General features: G+C 38.8%; 1 protein-coding gene across 2 annotated transcripts in view; it reads right to left on the bottom strand.

Moving 5' to 3' along the window:
* phactr1 (phosphatase and actin regulator 1) overlaps positions 1-26,821 on the bottom strand; it is a 67,270-nt gene that overhangs the window by 19,180 nt on the left and 21,269 nt on the right. The window contains exon 1 of one of the 2 annotated variants that reach the window (XM_041791103.1): positions 7,283-7,616. The exons of the other annotated variant lie outside the window; for it this stretch is intronic. Within the exon in view, the coding sequence (XP_041647037.1) occupies positions 7,283-7,568 (286 nt within the window). The 5' untranslated portion in view covers positions 7,569-7,616. Of the gene's footprint in view, positions 1-7,282; positions 7,617-26,821 lie in introns of those variants that run through there. 2 annotated transcript variants of the gene reach the window in all.

The following is a 26,821-nucleotide window of genomic DNA, read 5'->3' as shown; positions in this document are numbered from 1 at the left end:
CAATATTGGGGGAAAAAAATCGCAATTAGATTATTTTCCAAAATCCTTCAGCCCTAGTATCTGTCAATATGGGGGTTTCTAGCCAAGCGCTCCCTTGGAAAGTCAAAGCATACTGCTTGGCTAACCCAGAGATCATCTTTTGAGCAGAGCCTTCTCTGCCAAGTAAAACCTTGCATCCATTTAGCAATAAAAGGGGTGAATGTATGACTTTCTGTAAATCATTTACAATACCCTGACAGCTTTTATTCTCCCGCTGACTTTCGACACACTTTCTTTTCTCTCAATAGTAATTAAGGTAATAGGTAATAGTAATTCAGGCACCATTTAGGAAAAAAATATTGCATAAGAAGTGTCAATTTAGCACTGATATCAGAAAAAATGCAAACGATACCCAACCCTACAAGCAGCCCTATCAAATTTGACTTGAGCACGACCTTACCACCTAAAAAAAACTGTAAAGGTGCTGGATGAAGTCTGTGAGACATCCACCATTGGTTGGTGAAGCTGTATGGGTTGGTCTGACTTGGATATTTCTGGCAATATGTCTAGAAATCAAATCAGCTGTTGAGAAAATGATTTTAACTCCAGAACCAAAGATGTTTATTTCTGCTGCAAAAACAGACATTTTAACTCTGCTTCATCTCTTATAGCAGTACAGTATAGCATACAACCAAAGTTTCAGAGAAAACTTTTTTCATTTCTGGCAAATAAAGAAATATAACAGAAAATATTAATAAATTAAAAACACTGAATCCTGCAGAGTAAGGCTTGGTTTGGATGCCAGCACTTATTTTTCTCCGGTCAAACTCTATCAACATCTGACAACTACTAAAATTTGAAATTACATAATCATTTTTTGATTTCAAAGTACTTGAATTTAAGATCATTATTGGTAAAAATGCAACAACAATTTCCAAGAAATAGAGAAGCATATACGACAACATGACAGCAGTGGTCAGTCAGGAAAAACAACCAACGTGAAGCTGCAGCAGACGGGAGGAGATGTCATCACTGAGGTGGTCTCTTTACAACAGAAATGTCAGTTCAGATCTTTAGCAGCTCAGCAGCTATGATAGAGAGGCCCCCTTCAACAACAACATCCAACTTTTCTCCATCCCAGCCCGTCTCCACCCTCCACTCATCTGTGAACAACAGCATCAGTCTGTGGTTTCTCTGCCTAACAGCCTGGTGTGAAGTTCAGAGTTCACAGAGAGCTCCCCTGGACAAACACAGGAGGAGTTTCTCACGAAAACCAACATGAAGTCTTTCAGGGCTGCTGTACAAAGTTTTGGATATAAATCACTGCAAGCAGCACAGTATGAAATTTACTTTTGTTTATTTAAATCAAATTTTAAAGGGTCATTTCATCTACTTCTTCATGTGGCAAAGCATCAAAGCTGCAAAGACACTGGTCCACACTAGTTTCTACAAGGTTTTTTTTATAAAGCCTGATGTTTGGTGCTGGTTGACCAAGAATTTAAGAGTTGGGGCCCCGTTTAAAGATTTAAAGAGGCTGCAGCAGCCTGAGGTACAACAACAGCTTTGGGTCCTTTGCTACTTTTCATCCCCTCTGTCTTTCCCCTCATATTTTGTTTTTCTCTTCAGCCGCCCTGTCTAATAAATGCAATAAAAATGAAAAAGCATTTTAAAATAAACAGAGCCTCTTACAAAAGCTTTATAGGTGCATGGGTGGTTAGAGTACCAGTTACTTTAAGCTTCAATAATTAAGTCCAAGACCGCCAACACTGGGTCATTTCTTACTGTTTACTACCAATGATAGCTTGCAATTTCCTCTACACTGTCTTAATTGACAATTGACTTAATTAATACACCATAAATCAAGCCTGAAAGACGCACCTTTAATACCTATTTTCATCCACAAAGTTTGCTGTATCCTACCAGTGCTCCCAGCATAGCACTGGTGCATACAGTCACCATCTGAACAACACTGTACACAACCTGAAACCACTGAAATTTCGCTCCTGTTAATTCTTTTAATTATTCTTTTTATTTACTCTTAAACTACTCAATTGTTTGTGTCCCAAAATCGCATAATTTCACCTGCTTGTAAGCTGAAAGCACATGCACACTTCTGCTAATTAGCATAGAAAATGCCCCTTTTTATGCCCATATAAGGGCATGAGACTGCAGGGCAGTGAGCATACACAGAGGGCACACAGGATTACAGGAATACTTTGAAATACTTTGATAGTTATGAGGTGGATGTAGTTTCAAATACTGCACGTTTGCATGCACTAAGACTAGAGGTAGGAATCGAGAACCGGTTCCAGTTGGTTCAGTCCATCGACATCATTTACATTTAATCCTAGCAATTCCCTTATCAATGACTTTCTTCCATGTGCCTCGTAAAACACGGCCTCGGGAATGGCAGTCATCGAAACAAGCTAGAACAGAGAAGTCAAGGAAGCAAACATGGTGGACAGCAGGGGTGGGAATCACTAGTGGCCACACGATATGATATTATAATGATACCTATGCCAAATTCAATATTATTGTGATTTTAAACATTTTGCAAAACACAGAGTATTGCGATGCCATAAATTGCTATCTCTAGTACACCATTCTTTCAACTGTATTAGCCCTGCCTTCATTTTTATCATACTGCTGCAGTATTTTATTTCCATGGTGCACTTATTCCAAACCCCATGTCTCATGTCCATGTTGCTCATGCAATCCTAAAACCCTTTCCCTAGTGCCGCCATATTGATTTTGCTAATTATTTCCTGCTGTATGACCATCAACTCTGCCGACCTCACTGGACAAGAGGCACAACTGAAGCTAATTATCCAATATCATAGACTTCAGTTCATACCAGCAATTAATTTGAAAAAAATCGATACTTGGCAAAAGATATGATAGTCTACAATACATATTGCCGGGCAAAATATCATGATACTATACTGTATCAATTGTTTCCCTCACCCCTAGTGGAGACAGTCACAAAAAAGCAGGCTAAAGCGGTCGACAATGCGGCTCCATTTCTCAAAAAATGACGCAAACAATGCGCCTACAACATCTGTGAGGGGATTTCATGCAAGGCATGCATCTTTTTGCACAACTGTTTGTACAAGATTTCAATTTATTTTCGTACATCCAGAGATCTAGGACCCAGAGAACAGTTTTCTATGTGTGTTAAGGTTTTATCTTTTAAAGCAGTGTTTCTAAACTGGTGGGTCGGGACTCAAAAGTGGGTCACTGGAATGTTTTCAGTAGGTCGCGAACTGTTTCCTGGAAATAGAAAAAAGTCAAAAAAATATCTAGAAGACTTAGGCTTTTAGACTTTTCTTAAAAAGTGCACGAGTGTGTTTTAAGAATAAATTCCTCTTAAGAACAGTTGGTGAATGAGGTACATTGAGCTGAAGTTATTTATTGTAAATAACTTGAAATCAATACCATGCTGTGATCGTGTAAATCATATGAATACAGACCAATGTACACCGGTCATCTATGAGTCAGCTGTTATTTCAGTGCAGCACGTGAGATTAAAAACAATACATTATGGTGCAGAACTCTTCTTTAAGTTTATTTAAACTACCCAGAGGGTTCAGTGAGGAGACTGTCACTGACTGGGATGCATAACAAGCAGGGGTTTGTTCTTTTTCTTCCCCCAAAGACCAATTAGTTGGTCTGGACTAGACTCTTTGGGTGAAAAATTACTAAAGTATAACACTGTATACTAAAATAGCTGCACATAAACAAGATTTTATTTCAGCTCATAAGCTTACTACAGCAGCCAACAGAAGTTGTGCTAGAGTAAACTTGCAGAGCTCTGTCTGGTTGCAATGAGTCAAACTTGAAGCTTTTAATGCTTTCTCGGTCTGTTTTATGATATCAGCTGAACATCTGTGGTGTTTTTAAAGACATACTAGGAGGATAGGAATCCAAGTGATTTATTTTAATGCTTTTTAAAGGGATATCAAGAGCATTCCTGTGGTTTTCTCATGATCTTGACCTACATTTCACTGGATAACATTCCTGGTTCTCCTGTGATAACCAGTTAAATTCATTTTTTTTAGAACAATAAGCATTTTTAGGAACATGAGGTCTCAAAAATCACAAGAAAATAAATATTAAAAAAAATGTCTGGAGGTGCCGATAGCCTAGTGGTTATGTCTGAGCATCCTAAATACAAAGGTTGTTTTCCTATCCTGCAAGCTTTTTCCCACTCTCTCCTCAGCTTCTGACTCTATAAACTCTCCTTCCTATAATAAAGGCATAAAAGCCCTAAAATAAACATAAATAAAATATGGGGATCTGCTTAAGGTTTCTGTAACTCTGGACTGGTTGGATGAAACTAAACATCTAAAAAGCTCTTCTTAGAGTCCTGGGGAGCCTAGGATGCCTCTTTTTTATGATGTTCTATACTCTTTACTTACTTCATGGTCAACAGACTCCAGGTGTGCACTTCCTGCAGCAGTGAGTCAGAGGAATCGGCCTCACACTGCAGGGAGACATTCTTTCAATCTGTTTACCTCCACTGACTCACTCCACAACAAGCTCCAAACAGGCGAACAAGAGAAGCTGCTGCCAGGACACAAACATCTCACTCCATTATCTGCCTGACTCAGGCTCCTGGTCCATTTGTGTGTCTGCTGTTTTTGTGGTTCGTTGTTATTACTGAGAATGAGCTGTAGCTAATGCTGACAATGATCTCTGCTTCAGATTCAGGCGTCTGAGGCTGACCACGCAGTAGGAACCCAGCATCAATCTTCTGCATGTATTGATCTGTGGTTGGAAACGCTTTGATGGGGTTTAAATTAAATTAACTTGTCAATCAATCATACAAATTCTCTGGTTATTGATTATCAGTTGGCAGGGCTTAATGGTAACAATTTCCAGGTTGACACTGGAAACCAGTTTGAGGAATCGGAAACCAATTCTTGCCTTGGGTTTACAACCAGTGGCAACCTCTTTTAAAAGATAAGAGATAAATATGTATAACAGCAAACAGGCACATTGGAACTTAAAAAGTTAATAAAACTTGTGAACGCTGTTGTAGTGTGAGCTGTTGCTTAAAGCAGATCAGATCAGGCCTTTGTGTGCAGAGTCTGCATGTTCTCTCCATGCAGATAGGCTCTCTCTTGGTATTGTGGGCCTCACAAGAAATACCTTAAAAAGATGCAAATAAAAAAATGGGTCAATTAAAGGAAAGAGCTTTTTAGGTAGCTAAAATGTTAGCTCTGGGGTGCACAGATGGTTGAGTGGTTTAAGGCGTTACCCATGTACGCAGGAGGCCCAGGTTCGAATCTGGCCTGTGGCCCTTTACCGCATGTCTCTCCCCACTCCCTTGCCTGTTTCTGAGTCTATCCACGTCCTTCCTCTATCTACTAAAGGCATAAAAAGCCCCCCCCCAAAAAACCTTTAAAATGTTAATACTGGCAAACAGACAAACAGAAATGCAATAGTCTAAGGAGTAGAGTTATAGTACTCAAGAATGGTCTGGGTCTTGAGACTGGTCTCAAGACCAAATTTTGAATCTCTTGGTCTTGTCTCAGACTCAAGAGCATTTCTACTCGGTTTTGTCTCAGTCTCGCACTGGCCGGACTCTGGATTTTCCATCAAGACTAGTGGAGACCAGCACTGATCTGCTATTCTTTGACTTCATTAATGTGATAATAAGGAGCAGCACTCGCTAAAACAACAATTAGCTACACCTGCAAAAACTTGGACATCAGTCCATCTTATTTCTAGTCAGAAATCCCTCTGAATACTTACTTTAGGCCTCATTCACCTGACAAATCTAGATAAACATCTCCTTTTCAGATATTTAAAATATTTAAGCCACAATCTAAGTGGTGAAAAGCAGCACTTAAAATAAGTTAAAGGTGGCAAAAATGGGTGGAAAGTGACCAAATCATGAGTTAAAAGTGGCAAAAATGTGGAGAAAAATGTGTGAAAAGTGACTAAAATGGGCAAAAATCAGAAACAAGGTGAGGAAAAATGGGGAAAAAGTGACATTTAATTGCAAAAGGTAGCTTAATTGGGCGAGAAGTGGCAAAATGGGGCAAAAAAAGTGCAAAAAGCAGGAGAAAAGTGACAAAAAGAAGTCACAAAAATGGGCTTAAAGTGGCAAACACTGGGAGAAAAGTGGCAAAAAAGGGCAAAAAGTGGCAAAAAAATTAGTAATAGGTGGCAAAAATAGTCCAAAAGTGGAGAAAATATGGAGAAAAATGAGTGAAAAGTGACTAACATGGGAAAAATCAAAAACAATGTGGGAAAAATGGGCAAAAAGTGACGTTTAATTGCAAAAGGCAGCTTAATTGGGTGGGAAGTGGCAAAATGGGGCAAAAAAATGCAAAAAGCAGGAGAAAAGTGACAAAAAGAAGTGGCAAAATGGGCTTAAAGTGGCAAACACTGGGAGAAAAGTGGTATAAAAGGGCAGAAAGTGGCAAAAAATTAGAAATAGCAACAGTAACAAGGTGGGAAAAATGGGCAAAAAGCATGAAAGAGTGGAAAATGGGAAATTAGTGGCATTAAATTGCAAAAGGCAGCTAAAATGGGCAAAAGGTGGCAAAAAAAGGCAAAAAAAAGGGGCAAAAAAATGCAAAAGTTGGATAAAAGTGTCAAAGATGAGCTAAAAGCAGTAAAAATTGAATAAAAATGGGCAAAAAATTGCAAATAAGGACAATGGAAATATGCAGACAAAAAAAGGAGGCTGACAATTTTTGACAATTAAAACCTCCTGTATAAGTGTGGGAAACAAACTGATTAATGTTACTGTAATGGACAATTTAAATTTTTCCTTTTTAAGGTTTTCTGGGGGAATGATGTTTTAAATTAAGAGCCTCATGTTGAGCATCACTGCCCTAGATGAAATATGTAAAATATAACATATTAGTAATCTATTATGCATAAATCAATTTTGAAAATCTTCAGTAATGTCTTTAAAATGTGATGCTGATTTTCTGCAACAAGGCAGCAAAACTAAACCACACAAGTGATGTAACATCATGACCTGAAAGCTCAGAAAGAACTACACTGTCATCATAAATAAAGTCAAACTGATACAATAAGCTTCATAAACTGCTTTTGTGAATTAAATTAAGGGCAAATAGACATCAAAATGATATAAAGCACCCTTGGGAGCTGATGTGATTCCCCCGGGAAGAACAGGCAGGCAGGGAGCGGTCACAGCGACACATGACAATAATAATCTAAAGGAGAAGAGTAAAAACACCCCCTGTCTCCTCCTCATCCTCCCCCTGACCCTGTAGTAGTATTATTAGAAGTATTAGTAGTAAAAAGAAGCGGCTCCTCTCACCATCTGGCGGCTCTGCTCCTCGACAGTTGCTGCAGATGTGTTTGATCTCTTTACCGATCTGGCAGTGGATCATGAACGGCGTGTTGTTGTTGTTAACGGCGGGCTGATGCTGCTGCTGACCGCCGGAGCTGCCGCGAGGCTTCATCCTGCTCAGGCAGAATCCTCTCCTCCTCTTCCTCGGTTTCTGCTCCTCGGATGCGGATCCGGATAGAGAGTGAGACCCGGCGATAGCAGTGGAACCAGATTCGGACCAAGAGTGTCTCACGGCGCCTTCACACCCCGCCATGTTTGAGCCGCTGGACTGCTAGGGCTGAACCCTCCTGCCCTCTGCTCCGGTGGAGGGATTTCAACTGGTTAACAGGCAGCTCTGACCACGAGCAACAAGTCAGCCATACTGTCAACAACACTTCCGGTCCGACCTTGCGAAATAAAAGCATCTTGATGGCGCTAAAACAACGATTACGACCAACAATCACGCTACACTGGCGACGAAAATTTTACTTATTATAGATTAATGGTCGATAATAAAGGAAAAAGTAATTGAAATACCCTTTAGATCAAATTTTCAACACTTTGCTTGCTTAAGATCGCTCAATGAGAAAATAAATTGCTTATTTGTATCGTTGATTTACGCGCCACTGCTAACAAGATAGCCACGTTGACAACAAAACTTCCGGTCTAATCTTTCAAATTAAGATATTTCTGAGTGAGTTATAACTTCAATAACCTCCAACAACCTCCGTTAATGACTCATTGGAAAATATTAACCATTGATTTTGCAGAAAATACGTTTTATAACTATTACATTTTGTCAAAAGACAAATTTTCTTGTTGGATTGTGAAAATCTGTGTCTTTCTTCATGGTTTATGACAGGAATTTAACAAATTTTGGGTTATTGCTGGGTTTTTTTTGTCAAAAAATAAGATTTAATGATGTCACTTTGAACTTTTGGAGAAATACAACTGAAAATAAGATGTGCAGTAATCCATAAATATCTACATCTATTATATAAGATGGAAAATAATGACTTTTTATGTCTTGAAGCAGAAATTTAATGGGAATAAGTTGCAGGAGAGCCTTGCTGTGAGGATTTCTTGCAAAATATACAATTAAATTGCACCTTTCTTTTTAAACAGAGACTCTGCATGTCAACAGGCATGGCAGATGATTGCTTGAAGCCCAAGGTCAGCAGGGGGTCCTTTAGGGCTGACAAAATGAACGGAAGGACTAGTGCCTCTAGTTGCTGAAAGGCTGCATATGCCAACTTTTTAAAGACAAGTTGAATTGTTTATACTTAATTTTATTATTCACCTTTACAGTGTTTTAGTTCCCCATGATCTTTTATATAGGGATTTTTCCCCTTTAGACCATATTTTATTAATTAGCTAGAACATCTATAACCTGACTATCAAAACAAAGGCTGATAAATGGAGATTTTACTAAACAAGTTACTGTCATTTGTCTTATTCCCAGCTCCTATAGGTTCTCTCATTTAAACAAACATATGACGCTCCATGGAAAGTATGAATTATTATATGAAAACACTACATTTGCTTACTCAAGTAAAATAAGCAGGGGTGTAGCACAGGGTGGAAAATGGGTACTTATTACCAGGGCCCACAGTAGGAAGGGGCCGTGGAGAAGCCCACAATGAAAAGTATGACTTTATTTACTTTTCTTAGCATTTAGTGTCATTATTGAATCAAAAGTGACTAAATGAATTGGTCACCAGATTGAAATTTGTATTAAATTGAGCTGCGTTACTTAACCCTGCTCAGCCAAAGAGCCAAATTGTCGAAAAACACCTTTGCAAGAACCATAATCTAAGTGGTAAAAAGTGGCAAAAATGGGTTAAAGTAGCTATGAAAAATAAGTTAAAGGGGGCAAAATGGTCAAAAAGCAGCAAAAAAGGTTGAAAAGGGTTGAAATCAGCATGAAAAGCCAAATACTGGGTGAAAAGTGACAAAAATGGGGGAGAAAAAATGACAAAAAAGGACAGAAAGTGGCAAAATGTGGGTGAGAAGAGACAAAAAATGTGTTACAGGTGGCAAAAATGGTCAAAAAGTGGTAAAAACATGATATAAAATGAGTGGAAAGTGACTAAAATAGGCAAAAGGCAGCCAATGGTGGGAGAATGGGCAAAAAACAGCAAAGAGTGACAAAAATTTGGGGAAAAAGTGGCATTTAATGGCAAAATGCATCTTAAATGGGTGAAAAGTCGGAAAAATGGGTAAAAACTCCAAATAGTAAAAAGCAGGATAAAAGACTCAAAAACTGGATGAAAAGAAGTGACAAAGTTGGGCTTAAAGCAGTAAAAAATGATTAAAAGTGGCAGAAAAATGCAAATAAGGGCAATGAAAATATACAGACAAATTTAAAAATTGACAATTAGAGCCAACTGTAAATATCTGGGAAACGAACTGATTAATGTGACTTGCAATGGATAACTTCTGGGGTCAAAGTTTCCCTTCATTTAAGGTTTTCTGGGGGAATAATATAAATAGAGTAAATACAATACTGGGGGCACCTGCTCCTCCCTTAAAAATGTCTAAATGGTGTGGTCCAGCAATGCAAAATAATGCAAGTAAACTTAGTAAAAATAATGCTGATAAATGGGGAAATTATGGTTCAAAAATACATTAAAATGCAGAGATATCTGTAAAAATGAGGCAACATTTGTTGCTTGGCAAGCCAGTGAAGGGGGGCCCTGTGTAATATTCTTTCTAGGGGCCCTAAATTCCTTAGCTACGCCCCTGAAAATAAGTCTTAATAGAAGGAATCAGATGTGAACTCAGAATGTGTGAGGGCAGGGCACATAAAAAGTGTTTATTCATAGTGAAATAATTAGAACCTCTGGTGGAGATTAAGTGTGTTTTATTATGTGATTATACCCTCTGTACCTCAGTTATTAAACAGACATGTATTTATCGTTGAACCCCTAGGACAGGTTGGGTGCATTTTACACACTTTTCATTCTTAATTTTTTTGATCATTCTGGCCATGTTCATGTATATGACATGTATTTCTGCAGGAGTGTGTATTTTATAATTTGATCTTGTTATTTCTAGCTCAGCTCCTACAGTAGCCTACGTCTAAGATAGACTGTTTATAAGCAAGAGTTACACTCAAGCTGTTAAAGTGCAAAAATGCTCCATTGAAACTCATTCAAACTGCAGTTTTTGATATCACTTCCATTAAAGCACAAAACATGCATTTTAGTATATTTGGGTGTCAATCTGGACTTTTGCCTTGGAATTGATCATTTTTACTACTCTCCACCAGATGGCGTCATTCTGAGCATATTTGGCATATGGAGAAAAAACGTGCTAAAAATGCAAAAAATAATAATGCATAAAAATCAGTGTTGCTGCTAATCATTGACATAGACTAGGCTGTAATAATTCAACAACAAAAAAAGTTGCATTTATTATATTAAAAATGACACATTTTTCTGTTTCTTCATCAAAAATATGGCAACATCCTAACAAAAACCTGGCATTTAAAGCAGGGGTCATCAAGTACATTTGCACAAGGGCCAGATTTAGTCTTGACAGAGACTCTGGGGGCTGGACTTTCAAATAAACACAAATGAAATAAATAATTTGGTCTAATTAACATGTTATTGCATTGGTGTTTGTATTTCTTTTCAAAAGGCAGGACATTTTTAGGTATTAGCAGTCAGATCTATCCCTGTTATCTATAATGCAGCAGGCCACAAAGAGACAGGCCTGCCCACAGAACTGTCTGAGCCCCTGAAAATCCCAGAGCATGGGCCCTCCCAAATTGTGATTAAGCAACCAGAATTGACTAATTTTTGACACTTTTACCCCTTTTCATTACTTTTTGCACCATTTTTGCTACTAATAATACATTTTTTAAACTTTGTATCCATTTTTTCCTCTTTACCAATTCTTTTAACCTCTTTTCCTGCACAGTTTTGCCCCTTTGTGCCACTCCACAACCCATTTTGTCACTCTCTAACCCCTTTTCATCACTTACTCTGGCCATTTTTGCATCATTTATGCCAGTCTTTACCCATTTTTAAAAAGATATTTACTAATAATGGTTGACAAGTGAATTTCTGTAAAAACAGATCAAAATCAAATCATTCTAAAACTATTTCAATATCAGTTGTTTTAAGGATGAATTTAACAGCTGCAGACATTTAAAGCCAAAGGATACTCTTAAAACCAGAACATCTTCCTTTCCTCCTTCTCTGTATTTAATGATCTTTTGGGGGCCGGACAGGGATCTTTGGGGGGCCTGATTTGGCCCTCGGGCCACCAGTTGATGATCAGTGATTTAAAGGGTTAAGATCTTAAGAAAATAATGAATGTTTTATATCAATAATTAGTTTGGTTGTTGGTGAAAAAAATTAGCTCTATGAAAGTAGAATGAATAATTTTTTTTTTACTGCTCCCACGTGAAAAGCACATTTCTGCACTGAGCAGCTTGAGAGGCAGTATGGGATATCGTCCAAAAATAATAATGCATTAAAATCCCATGTTTCTGCTGATCATTGACAATTTAACACAAAAATTCTTTGCATGTAGTGCGTTGAAAATAATTTTCTGTTGTTTCTTTTTTTTTTTTTATCAAAAAACATGGTGGCATCATGACAGAAAAACTGGCATTCAAGGGTTAAATTTTTTAAAATTAATGAACATTTGATATAGATAATTAGGTCAGTGGTAGGCATAGGTCTGAACCTGTTTCTGCCACTTTTAAACCATTTTTGCGACTCAGTACCACTTTTGTTGGCCAATCTTTGCCTTTTTAGCCCAATTTGCAAATTTTTGCAATTATTTCAATATTTTCCACCTTAAAATGATTTCAGTTGTCTCATGTTTGTGCAGATCATGGCTTGTACTACAACATAAATAAAGATATTTTTTCTCAGATAAGAGTGGTTATAATTCAAGTCAAATATAAAATATGTTTATCACAGCTTAACTTTGCCATGGACTATGCTTTCCTGACTACCACTTATCATGTTGTCCACTGCTAGGACACACTGAAGGGCACTTTGTCACATTTATCTATCATAAGAGTATCTAAGAGGCCGCTTTGGCACCTTTTTTTCCCAACGTATTGGCAGCAAGGGGAGCCAGTGGACCATCAGCTGACCCTTTGATTACTATATTTCACTTGGACTTAAACAAATCTAGGGGTTGAAAGCTTTGAAATAAATATGTTTCAGAAATCTGAAACAAAGAAACCAGTGGAAAGAAGCTGAGATGAGAGTCTTCTCTCCTAAAGAGGCAGTCTAATATTTCTTAAAAGTATAATCTGCTGAAAACCAGAGAGCAAACACTCATAGAAAGACCATTTTTACAACATTATGCATTTTCTTCCATCATGTTCTTATCCTCTTCCTCTTCTTCCTATCAGCCTACTGTGTGACAGCAGCGCTTGAATCCCATGTAGAGAAACATACTTGCATGCATCTCATTATCTGTGCTAAATTTAGAACAGAACAAAAAACAAGGGAAAAAAATCAACCAGGCCCAGATGACAGTGTCAGCTTTGTTGATGGATCAAAGTGAGTCAACAGAGACAGTCAGGTTTGATCTGAGGAGGCCAATGGAGGGTCACAGGTTGTAGCTACACACCTCTACCAGCAGGTGGAGCTCACTTACAACCGTTAAGGGCTGAAATTCATTTATATCTGATTAAAAAAAAACAGTGACAGACTCTGAGCTACAGGGTGCAGACTGGTGAGGAGGAGTCAGCGTCTGCATGTAATCAGAGGAGGCTGCTGTCCCACACGTGAGCTGCAAACTAACTCTAGGATGTTTTTCAATCATTTCACTCTGCTGGTTTTTATGTTCTGGTCTGAAATGCAAGATCAAAAGCATACTCTGCAATTTCCTCAGTGCTGTTGATGAATTATGAAGGCTTTTACATTCAAAGACCAGCGTTGTGTACCAAAAGATGAAAAGGTAGAGTTTTAGTGAGCAGTGCCTCCTGTTAGGATTGAGCTCCTCTCCTTCATCAGACCTCTAAAGGCAAACTAGACTGGCAACAAACGACTATTTCAGGTCCCAGTTTTAGGTCTGAATCGAAGCTTGTTCCAGGCCATAATTAGTCCAAATAATCTGATGAATCAGCTACATCTATAATCATGGTTCTATCACAACAAAGGCTGATATATGGAGATTTTATTTAACGGACGCTTCCCAGCCTTTCACAAGTGCCAGCTGTCAGCAAAACAGCCAACTACTCACTCAATTATATGACATTGACTTAATAGAATAATTTGACAAAACATATTAGATTTATTTCAACCATTTGCTGTTTTTAATAATCACCTTTTACATGCTTTGTTGAAATGCTTTAATTGTGTTTCTTTTTCTCCTTTGTCATTGTATTTTAATGTCCTGTGTGAAGCACTTTGCATTGCCTTGTTGCTGAAATGTGCTATACAAATAAACTTGCCTTGCCTGGCCATGCAACAAACTGAATTGAAAATGTTTATTTGCAAAATAAGAATGAAAATGATCTCCTCATTGTTGTGATTTAGCACTAATACTAACTTATTTTTGATACTTTTTTAACCACTTTTCACTACTTCATTTGGCCATTTCTGCAACATCTTTGCCACTCTTAACCCATTTTTAATCATTTATGCCACTTTTGAAACAATTTTTGCAACTTTTCACACATTTTGACACTCTTTCACCCCTTTTTGCAACTTTCCTGCAAATTCTATCCCCTGTGTACCACTCTTTAATGCCCTTTCACTATTCTGCCAGGCTATTTTTGCCACTTTTAACTGATTTTTGCCATTCTTTTACCCCTTTCAAACCACTTGTCCTGCATGTTTTATCTCATTTGTGCCACTCTTTCATCTAACTTTGCCCATTTGTAACATCTTTTCATTAACCCTATAGAACCCAACGTAGCGCCGGTGCTATGATTAGTATATTCATTTTTCATTGGCAGTAGATTTGAAACTAGATAAGATAGAGCAATCATTCTTTTTGCATATAAAATCTGGGGAGTTACACTAACATTTCAGACATTTACCATGTTTCAGAGCATTTTTTCATTGCAGTGAATGGTTTGTAAAAATACACAATAAAGCGCAAATAATAATCTTAATAAACAAGACCACGTGTTCCTCTATTCTGAAGTTACAACTCAGTAAAAACGACTTTCTTTCATTTTCAAATGCACTTTTGATGGATGACCTTTTTTTTTTTTTTGCATAAAATATGTGTTCATAAGTATCTGGCACACATAAAAAAAATGATTGCACTATTGTAAATAGTTTGTTTTTGTAAATTTTGCACAGTTATTTATTTTTGTTTTTTTTTACAGGTTACAAAATTGATTAGATCTCAAAAAGCAAGTTATCTACAGACTCCATATAAATTTCCTGTGGTTCCAAAGGATATTGTCCAACTTTTTTACATTTACAAATTTGAGGGATGCAGCTATACAATTTCTATATTTTTGAAATATATGTGAAAAAACAGAAATGATTTTCTTTTTTGTTTTTAAAGGTTTATTGCACTTTTAAGCAATTTATTGTAGTAGTTAAGACATAAGTCAATACATTTTATTAAAACTTGGGATATAAGGGTTATATTGATGTAAAGCAAATAAAATTACGCCCAAAATTGGCACTACAGTATGTAAAAATGTAAGAATATGTCCTGGCGGACTTACACAATGGTAGGTTTTAAGGTGTTAATTTTGCACCATTTTTGCCACTTTTAATCCATTTCTAGAATCTTTTCCCCAATTTTTCCTCTTTCACCAATTTTTGCAACATTTTAACCTCTTTTTGCAACTTTTCATGCCAATTTTTGTCACTTTGTGCCACTCCACAACCAATTTTGACACTTATTACTTTTTTTGCCACTCTCTAACCCCTTTTTTATCACTCTATCTGGCCATTTTTGCAACATTTCTGCCATTCTTAACCCTTTTTATCTTAAAATTTACTAGAAATGTCTCTCAAGTGAATTTCTGTAAAAACAGATCAAATGTTAAGTCATTTTAAAACTATTTCAATATGAATTGTTTTTAGGATGGATTTAAAAGCTGCAGACACTTAAAGCCAAAAGATACTCTTAAAATCACGTCTTTTTTCCTCCTTTTCTGAATTTAATGATCTTCTGGGGGCCGGACAGGAAACTGTGGGGGGCCTGATAAAGCCATCATGCCCCTAGGGTATCAGCGGGCAGTAGAGTTGCCATGAGCCCCTGCTTGTCCTGTGGATGTCCCAATGGCCCAAAAACTGTTGGCCATTTCTGGGCTTGTTACCAGGGGTGAAAAACCCAAAACCCAAGATGCCATTGAGCTTGACCTTAGCTAATGAGTGACATGTGTTGACATGTCAAGCTTGAGGCTGCCCCTCATCGCAATTTCTTTCCACAGGCTGACTACTCTGTACGTCTGTGGAAAGCCCTGGCCTTCCCATCTGCAATCATAAAAATCAAGCATGTTCAATATTTATGATTGCACATCAAGACTGTCTCTGGTGCATTAGTCAGAGAGAAAGTGAGCAGACCAAGAAGCATCACCAACTGGATGGTGTAGATGTTTTCAGCTCAGGCATTAACAAAACTAACAGAAGCTTACACTTCAGAGTGCAAATTCCCCTGTCTTTTCTCCTTTTTTGGTTATTGCTATCAAACAGAATGTAAACTAGGACCAGCTGATGACAATGATCATCCTCCATGTTTGGTTTCTTCTGGAGACACATTTGATTTGAAATGCAAATAAAGGCGTACTGTGTCGTACCAGACTGAACCAGACCGCTCAGTGAAAACAGCCTCTTGGAGTTTATCACAGTAAAAATAAAGGTGCATTTATATTGGTATTGGCTAAATTAACTTTGGAAATGTCACCATATTAGATATTGGCAAAAATCCAAAATTTGCATCCCTCGTCTCGGTGTGCAGCTGAATCATTTAGTGCGGTGGTTTTAAAAATGGAAGACAGGCTTCCCATAGGGGGCACCAGCAGGCTTCAGGGGAAGTCAGGTGTAGGAAAAAAGTGATAAGCTAAGCTCAAGTCTGCCGTGTGTGAGGCAAAATGGAAAGATTTTTATGCACTACAGAAACAGAATAGACAGAACAGAAGTTGGCAGAAAATGAAATATGACTATTTTAAGTCAGGATTTACTTGAATTGATCCTAATGATGCTCCATGACGACAGTATATCATTTCTGACGCTGTGCAAACTCCAGCATCACACTGAGACTCAGGCTGAATCCCAATTCTCCCCTTAACCCTCAATCTTACCCTCAAGCTCAACCCTCAGTCTTAACTCGCCCCTCAAAACCAAGTGAAAGGGCCATCTCCTGACTTAGAAATGAGACACCCCTTAATAGCAGTTATGATTTCAGACTGTAGAGGGCAGTAATGTGCTAAAACTGCATAGTCTGTTGATTCAGAGAAAGAAGTAGCGATGGCACGACGGCAACAATTGTAAAAATAAAAGTAAATGTTAAACTACAAAAAGGCAAATAATCCATAAAATAACATTAAACTAAGATATTGGAGTGTTTTTTTTTTTTTCATTTTTAGATGTCTATTAACAAAGAAATTTACATTTGTAGCTCATTTTCTTTCCTGCATTCACCGCCATCTTTCTTTGAGTGATAACCCTCAATACCAAGGGAGCTCCAGGAACAAAACTGAGGGAGATAAAGCCCTCAAACTCATCCCTCAACCTAACTCTCAGGAGAATTGGGACAACCTTCACACTTCATGGGAACGTGCATTTTGAGACTGAGGGTTAAGATTGAGGGTTCTGGGGAGAATTGGGATTAAGCCTAAGTACCCAAGTTTGGGGACCAGGCCACAAGAGTTTTTCAACAGGATGCTAAAGGAAATGCTGTCACAGAAAAATAAGCGGAGGCATTTAATACTGTAAATACCATGGCAACCTGTGTAGGAGCAGGTTTTTGGCACCAACAATGATCAGAGGCAACCACAAGATAAGGTTGAAGTTGGAGGATGAGCTGAAGTTATTCATTTCCACAGTGTAATCCTGTATCGACCACACCAGTGCAGACTCATTGTTCCTAAGTGAGAGGTGAGCATAACAAGATGGAGATTGGTTTACAGCCTAAAGCAATAAACATTCTTAAAACTGAGATTTAAAAATTGACCAGTAGCCTGCCCTAAGACAGACAATCCTCATCCTTATCTCTCAGGTAGCACCCAGGTCTCTGCTGAGTCCTTCACTCTGATTCTGATGACTGCTCTGATCTATACCACTCTCTGACCGGTTCTGCTTTCTCTAATGAGAAGGAGATGTGAGATTAAAGCACTGCTGGTGTGAGTTCAATCAATAAATCCATAGTCTCACTCTTCCACTCACACTCTGAGACGTACAGTTTGTCTGCTGTGACTGGAAGCCAAGGCTGGAAGGACAGCAGGTATGAGTCACAGTACATACAGTGATAACAGAGCATTGATCGGTCCATACTGCTTTTACAGGAAGTGTTCAGATGTTTTATAAAAGCACAATTTGATGACCGCAGTTGGTGTGTCATGCAGTTAGAAAAAGTCAAATTATAGTAATAGTCTGACTAAAGCCGGATGTTTTAAATATGCCTGAAGTCAGACTGAAATAACAATAGATTAAATTTCTCAGAGACAGACTTAAACACTGAACTGAGCCCGTGCTACACAGATACAACGCTATCTGAGGAGAGAGGAGACATTTAGAGTTACCTTTGCAACAGTTCTCGCTGACCACAACCTGCAGTCATTCTTGAGGTGAGTCAAAATAAAAAACTGCTGAGCTGTAACCTTGCAAATCAGATGGATTTGCTAGACTGCCATCAGGCACATCCGTCTTGAAAAGATCCAATCAACAATGTTTGTGCAAAACCAAAAATTATTCTGACCAATCAGCACCATGTGTGGAGAACGAGGCGGTAGCTACAGCTGGGGTTAAGTTTTCCTGTGAGCCAGTAGAAATAGCTGCCTCCAGTGCAGCAGTTAGCTTGGATGTATTGTAGCTGTAGTGTAGCAGCAGTTTTATCAGAACTAGACCACGTTTCTGTATGAAATAAAGAGCAAAGAACAACATGAAAAAGAAAGACAGACTCCACCTGTGCTGGGAGTAACATGCACTCATTTCATTCTCTTCAGCTGATTCAGAACAGTTTTCTTCTTCAGCTGTTCAGATAAATGCTGAAAAGTGCTCCCAAACTTTTGTAGCAAGCCCTGTTTGTTAAACATATTAATCCAGTGAATAAATCCATGGTGGAATCAGCAGAAAAAAGCTAACTAGCAAACTTAACAGCTAAAAGACAGAGAATATGATGCATTCAGGTAACCTCGGTAAATTAGACGACTATATTCTATATTTTATATGTTTAAATGTCACAAAAATGGGAAAATTTAGTTTTGCAAGAAGCTTCAATAAATACAGTTTTGAATATGAAGAATGTGTTCATATTTGAGGGATATAAAAAAGATGTGAAAGACTGAGTCTTTTTAACTCAAGCACTCAGCTTAGACCACTTCAATTGTTAATATTTGTCCTCAGTTTGTCTTTCCACCAAATAATAGAAAAGTATTGATAGTGCAAGTTATATGGACTTGGATCAATAACGAGTATCGATAAGGGTATCAATCTCAATAAACACTAGAAAAGTACTTGGAGAGCGCAGACCTCTGCCATTAGCCCTATCTCCCAATAGTAAAGAATCCTTTAAAAAATTCCTGGATCCAGACAGTGATCCGAATCACTCCCAAAATCTAATCAGTTCCTCATCATGCCATTTCTGCCATTTCCTGAAAATTTTTATCAAAATCCGTCCACAACTTTTTGAGTTATGTTGCTAACAAACTAACAAACCCTGTAAACAAACCTCTTTGGCGGAGGTAATTAACGATCCCCATCACTACTGCTGACGTGTTTCGGCATGAGTTTGTGATCATAAAATGCGTCTTGTCCTCTTGAATCCTCTGCCTCCCTCTTCCTCAGCCAACAATGAAAACCGTGACCTTGCAAAGCAGATGGATGCGTTCGTTTCTGTGTTTCTCACTGGCAAATCCATCTTGCAAAGCTCCCATCTGAACCATTTGTCTCCAGTCAGACAGTGACAGGACCAATCAGCAACGAGGGGCAGTACTTTCAGTTGTGACGTAAGCAAACAGCAACGAGGCCGGTGGAGTAATGGTGAAAGACACTAGCATGGATGCTGCTAAAGCACCAGTTTTATCAGAACTTGACAACATTTCTTTGTTGAAAGAAGAACAAATACCAGCATTGAGTCGTTTTCTTTTGAAAAACGACAAAGTCATGTACTGACGTCTGCAGTTACGTTATGCAGTTCTCTATGGAGTTTACTCCTTGGTAGCGGCTACATCTCGTGTTTTGTTGCTCTGATTGGCCTGTAAAGATGTGACAGACAGAACGTTCATCCAATCATCCTCTGAGTTTTTTTTCACAGCCTCTGCCCTTTCCCAAACACTGTATATGAGTGGTTTTCCAGATGGATCCATCTGGCGTGTCAGGTTAAGAAAACCCAGCCATGGACAGAAAAGGGCACAAGCCCTGAGCTGTCCCACCAAGCACATGATTCCTTTGAGCTTGAGTTTCGGACCACTGGTGACTAGGTGACTAACTGACTGTTAGTCAGTGTATGAATGGCTATCTCCATGGTAGCGATAAGCTTGGATGTAGCTTAAGAAACGAGGCAGTTTGATCAGGCCTCAACCACATTTGTTTTCTTAAAACAAGAGCAAAGAGCCACACTGAAAGCTTCTGTTCGTGTGAAAATATCATGTTTTCTGTTGGAATGATGTAAAACAGCTACGTTAAGTTTGGCTCAGAGTTGGCAGGCTACCAGAAATAGTAGCCAAGGAATGTACTTTTATGGGACTGAAGTGGGCACATGGGGTGCCTCCCCATATGAGGTGTGAAGAGTATAAATGACTTTAAAAGTGTGCATTTGTTGTCTTTGGCAATGACCACAGCTGCTGCTCGAGTAAATTCTGAGAGATCCCCAGTCGTTCTTGTGTCTGCATAACATATTTGTTTCCACATAACGGCTTCTCTTAGCAGGTGTGTCTTTTGCACGTCTCCCTGTAGGCTTCAGTATGAATTTTAGCCAGGAGCATGCTTTGCTGTTCAAACATTATGGTAGCTCTAGCCTATATAGCTCAGGTAAGCTCTGGAGCTGTGTGTGTTTGCTACCTCATTTTGTCTTGTCTCTCTGATTGGCCAGTAATGACTCTGACAGACAGAAGATTTGTCCAATCACCCTCTGGGAATTTTTTGAAAAGCCTGGCCCTTCTCAAACTGTAAGTGAAGTTTCCCTGATGGATGTGAAATATATCCATGCAATGGATATAGGAAACAGTTTATGGGGTGGAGCCAAGCCTGAAGAAGAAGTTTTGTTTTTATGATGACGTTATACAGCCGATGCGACTCTCTGTCTGTATAAGAGCATTCACACCTCATGCTACTGTGCCAGAAAATAGAACAACCTCCTGCAAGCTGCACCTGAATATTTATGCATTTACTTGTTTATTTTGTGTTCTATTTTTACTGTATCTTTCTATCTTTATGCAAATTTAGTAAAGAACTTTGAGTGAGTAAATTCAGTTTCCTTGTTAGCGTTCACACTCTGCTGACTCAGATTATTCACAATGAAACCGTTCACAAAAACACTAATTAGAGGTAGATATTTTTGTTTCACTTTCTTATGTTTACTTCTCTCTAACCAGAGAGCTACATCTCATTTCATGCTATCTTCTGCCTTGTACATTTACATTTAAATTCTCCTTCTCCTCTGAATGGAAACAGAAGAAATAGAGCTGCAGTGCGAGGATGCTGTGGGTGGATGTCATTTTGTTTCAGTCACAGAAAGGTTTCCTGCACAGACGAGGGGCTCAGTGGGGGCACAGAGGGGTTTGGCAGGTTACAGCTCAATGTGCTGCTGACAGTAATGGACTCCACGCCTCAGATTGATCCACCAGCACACACCTACACGTACAGACATGTGGATGCACACACACATGCATGATAGAGTGTGCAGCTCTCGGTTAGACCACAGGTGTGCATGTCACATCAGAGATGACAGCAGAACATCCATGAGACTTCAGTCTGTACAGATGCCAGAATATTGTTGATCTTTGACACTGAGCTCTTCATTACCCATCCCCTCCAACAGCATCTGTCTTATGGTGCATGAATGTTCTCCTCATGGCCAGCTGAAATCCCCAAACTCCATCCTGACTGCAACAGCAAAAAAGAACCCTATACAATCTATAGGGATCCTGTTATCTGCGTCTATGTCTTACTGTGACAGAGATCCACTTCAGCCTTGACTTAATCACTCTCACCTCTCTCTACCTGCCAGAGCTTTGATTCACTTTTCAGTAGAGGAGTTTGCCTGGCAACGCTGACCAAATTTAAACTTGGAGGAGACACATCTCAGCACTGAGGCTTGTTAACGGGGATTCTGGTGCTTTCAGTCTTGTCTACTCGTAATTATCCAAAGGTCTAAATAATTAAAAAAAAAACACAAAACAGATGTTACAGTACCATATGGAACTAGAAAAGCACTCGGAGAGCACTGACCTCCACCATTAGCCCTATCTCCCAATAGTAAAGAATCCTTTAACAAATTCCTGGATCCAGCATTGATCCGGATCACTCCCAAAATCTAATCAGTTCTTCCTTATGCCATTTCTGCCATTTCCTGAAAATTTCATTGAAGAGGGGGTATTATACTTTTCCTATTTTTGAAACATAAATATAAAGTCACAATGTTGGGTGTCCATACTCCAAGTATGGAGTATGGGTTGTTAAAGAGACAGCAGCGAAAACAAAGCGTTTCAGATGGAGGTTAAAATAAGGGTTTTTCAGGACGCCAGTGTGAGAAACATGAGGAGTTTTATGAGCTGTAAACCATGTAAAGCTACTACGTGGGTATCAGAGAGATGGTGTAAAGCCTTGAAAAAAAGCATAATACCCCCACTTTAAAATCCGTCCATAACTTTTTGAGTTATGTTGCTAACAAACTAACTAACAAACCCTGCCGATCACATAACCTCCTTGGTGGAGGTAATAATACAGGACTAGACGAAGTGGGAGGGAATGACACAAAGAATACGAAAGATCTATGAAAGATCTATTGGTTAGAACAGTTGTTAGTTGGGGTTTTAGAAATGAAAATATTTGAAATGGGTTCTGACAGGAATATACCAACTCTTTACCATGTGAGTTTTGTAAGGGTTTAGCTTTAAGATTCAGGGCTGGGAAAGGTAAAAACACTGGTAACCACTGCTTTAGGAGGTAACCAGGAAATACAAATGTCTTATTGCACTCTCCTTCAAATATAATCACTTTAATCCAGGAGGGCTGAAGCATAACAGCTGGAGTACTGGTATGCTCCATATTTGTGAACCAATCTGCGATATCACAGTGACTACATTCACTTCTCTTCCACAGCCATCCAACACATTATGGACATTAATGGCTGCTCTGTAATCTTTGGGGGGAAAATGTGTGTGATCAAAGACAGGCTGACAAAAGTGCTTGTTCACACACTGACAGGCTCCTTTGTTAATTTAAGTGTCTGACAACATAACAGAAGGGAGCTCTACAGAGATAGTCACTTTTGTTAAAGAATATGATGCTTTTTTAAAGTCAGAGACAGCAGCTTTATATCCCTCAGATGATAGACTCCATTGACTCAAACATTTACTTTACAGGAGCCGCTCTAATGCTTTATGGATCTGCACGTTTGTTTGTAATGTTTTGGGACTTATAAAGGGAGAGACAACACAACACCATAACCACTGAAACATAACATAGCGGTTTATTTTTCCAGTGGAGTGTTGAGACTTTGATGCAAAGTGATTTCTCTGCTAGTATGTTCACAAAAAAAAGCATCAGCCTCTTTAAAAGCTTCATCCCTGCAGGGATTCTTAATCTGTAGCCTCTCAGTGACAAAAACAAGCACCTTAAGTGGATGTACTTGGACTTGGGTATACTTGCCCCAGTGGTTTACACTGTAAAGCTTCTTTCACCACTGTAGTCTGATGCAATCTGCAGCATATGTTAAAAAAAAAAACCTCATGAACTTCAAGTGATTTGGACCCAAGTGGCAATCTCCAATGTTGACAAGCAAAGTCAGTGTGAAAGTGCAAAAGGTGTTTCCTGGAGGGTCCAGTTAAGGCTACCTCAAGTCCTTTTAACATACATGTTCAATGTCAATTACACCTGCAGAAACAGACATGTCTACGGCCTGGTGCATAAATAGTTCAGGTCCGATTCTCTCTTGTATATAAGACTCTAACATGCGCTCACTGCACATGGACCAGTTAGTCAGCGGAGTGGATCATCACTGCTCTCTTTACTATAAATTCTAAACTTATCAGAACCACGTCTATTGGAACCATGATTGTAAATAAGTTGTCTGTTCATTATAAGCTATCGAAAATCCATTTTGCTCAACATGAAATAAATAATAAATATTATATATATCAGTTTGAAAGATGAAAATCTGCCCTCTTATAACAGGTATGATCTTGCTGCTGCATATTTCATTTGACCAGCTCAAGACTTTACTGGACTAGATGGTGGTTTTTGAAGAGAGGTTAGCTTCTGATCAGGTGATTTTGCTTCTCGCTAAGTTTCAGAGGATGTTCTATCAGTCTGTGATCATGACATGGGTTTGACAGCAGCACCTGCCGGTTCGCTAGTTGGCACCTGCAGCTGCGGGGTTTGAGCATCAGGATTCCCACAAACATTCACTGTTAAGATAAATCTCAGAAATTTCTCTCTTCGCATCAGAAGTTGGTAATGTCCTTTTTGTACTCGCATGTAGAACCAGAAGAGGGGAAATCCACCCCATCCCCCCCGGCAATTCGCACCCTGGCTAGATCACATTTTAAAGTGCAGGAGTGGGAGTCACAAGAACAATCTAAAAACACAAGCACTGCAACACAGCAGTTACACCTGAGCGTAGAAGGCTGGACGTTTAACCAACGATTCAGAGGTCAGACTTGCTTTTAAACGTTTGCCTTTAAGTGAAATGCTGCTTATTTAACAAACACATGTACAATTTAATGCACCGTTGCTCCTCTCCCAGTGGGTGTGCTTTGAAAGTGGAGTACTGCTGTTCTCTGCTTTATTAAGTCAGTCAGTATATGCTATGGATTAAAGTTTCTTACTCTAATTGTTGCTTTTAAGTCTTCATGTTCATGCTTTGAATACTAAACCTCATTCATCACAGTTGTTGCATTCTTCACCTCCACACCCCTGGTATCCAGAAACATCATGTGGTAAGAGGTTTAATCTAAGCTAATTACTGTCTGAATGATTAATGTCATACTGGACGACCACATAACCTCCTCTCTTGTCCACGACCCTATTGTCTATTTCTGATGACTATCCATTACCCCCCACATCACCTTCCCATCCCATCTGGCTCTCTATCTGCATCAGTCAAAAAATATTAATCATCCTCCAGCCTTTGATGGTGCTGCTGCTAATTTAGGAGCGCTAAGATCCTGATGGAGATTTAGTGTGCAAAATTAATGTGGCACTCTGGCACTGAGACAGAGAGGTGGAGACCGGCTGTTTGGAGTCTAAAACAGACTCCCTCGGCTGTTTAATCTTTGTCACTCTGCTTTTTTTTTTTACCTCCGCTTTCCCACCAGGTCACCTGTCCACCCATAAAATATCTTATTTAGACTGCAGATGCCAAATCTAAAGAGCCAGATATGGCGCTCTGGGTGACAGGAGTTAATTGTTTCCGTGCAGAGATTAAATGTGAAGTTCATGTACATGATGATCTGCACAGCAGGGATGCTACACAACTCCTCACTCTCCCAACCCCACAGCAACAATCATCAGGAGACGACGGAGAGTAGGATGGGGCGAAGAGAAAGGGTGCACATAAATGGATTTACATGGTCCACCCACAAGAAATGGGAACTTTTAAAAACTGGAAGTGAAACGCTGCAGAAAATAGTCCCACTACAAATTTCCTACACAGCTTAAATTAAAAACACACAATGGTTCAGGGGGATGATTTAGGAAACTCTTTATAAACTAGACTTGGTGCCCCACTTCCTCATGCCTCCACAAAATATACAATTGGTGGGTCAAGAGGAAGGGCTGAGGTGGTTTCTGGCCTTGATCTTGGGCCTCTAAAATTCAATGACTTTATTCTTGAGTAAGAGTAGAGATTTGTGCTTCATTGGAAGAAAATCTTTCAAATTTTTTTGTGTGATAATGCACTCACAAGAAATGCAATGACCTTAACCTTTTATCGAAACCTTCAAAATGTAATCAGTTCATCCATGGGTCATTTTCAGCAACTAAAACTATGACTAAAAATGTTCATTGACAGCCTTTCTTTCCATGACAAAAACTAAACTAAAACTACCAAAAATCTGTGATGACTAAAACTGACAAAAACTAAGCCTAGTTTTTGTCAAAGTGACTAAAACTAGACTAAATTGTAATTTTTTTTTTTTTTTCGTTTAAAATCTGGGATAGTTCCCCACTGTGGGCAAATCTGTCAAAATGTAATGCATCTGTATCTATTCTGTCTCTCAGCTGTAGAAAGCAGGGACCCCAGGTTTAGCAGGGTGCAGAGAACACACTACCATGATTTGGTACCAGATTTAGGCAAGAAAATAAATGCTTGGACTAAAAGTAAAGACTAAGATGTGAGGACTTTTATGGACTAAAACTAGACTAAAATGTTTTGAGTTTCGTCGACTAAAACTAGACTAAAACTAAAATGACTAAAATGGAACTAAAACTTAAATTCATTTCTTTTAAAGAATAAAACTACAAATAAAATTCAAAATCACTGCGAAAATTAACACTTGGTCAGAGAGAAAAGAAACCAAAGTTTGAAGAAAATCATTCAGTGTTCCTGAAATATCAGGTTCCCAAGCAGAGGATGAACATGAGGCCAAACTTATAACCCCTAACCCATGTGTGGGAGGGGTGATAACCTGGGCACACCATATGCAGGGGGCCTGGAGAAACCTGGAACAAAAAGTGCTTTATATATATTTTTCAATTTTCTTATTCATCATTAGTGTCATTACTGTATCAAAAGCGACTTAATGTCAATAAGGGTGAGAAAACAAGAAGAGATAAATAAAACTGAGTGATTGAGGTTCTTGTTCTTGCATAAAGTTAGAGGAGAGGAAATACATTATGCAGTTAGTAAGCATTTTTCTAATATTTTATTTATTTAATTCAAATTTATTTAACCCTTAGAGCTCCAGCTGCACGGATCCGTGCCAGAGGCACACCCCTTTGTAAATCGCTTGGTAACTTTTGAACCCTAAGTTATAGGCACTAACTTGTTTTTCCTGTGAAAGCTCTGTATTGTGCCTTTCTCTATATGTCCTCCATGCATTCATAGCTCTTACAGAACATTTTCTAGTGAGCCCAGAACTTGGCTGACTTCCCGGAGTCTCTGAAGACAGGGTTGTCGTATACAAGAAGCGACACAGTTTAGCAAAGCGTTGATAACTTTTGAACCATACAGCATAGACACTCTTTTCTTCCTCTGAAA

The sequence above is a fragment of the Cheilinus undulatus genome, linkage group 7 (assembly GCF_018320785.1).
Source record: "Cheilinus undulatus linkage group 7, ASM1832078v1, whole genome shotgun sequence".
Classification (NCBI taxonomy): domain Eukaryota; kingdom Metazoa; phylum Chordata; class Actinopteri; order Labriformes; family Labridae; genus Cheilinus; species Cheilinus undulatus.
The sequence above is the reverse complement of the archived record's forward strand: the minus strand, read 5'-3'. Positions and strand labels throughout refer to the sequence as shown.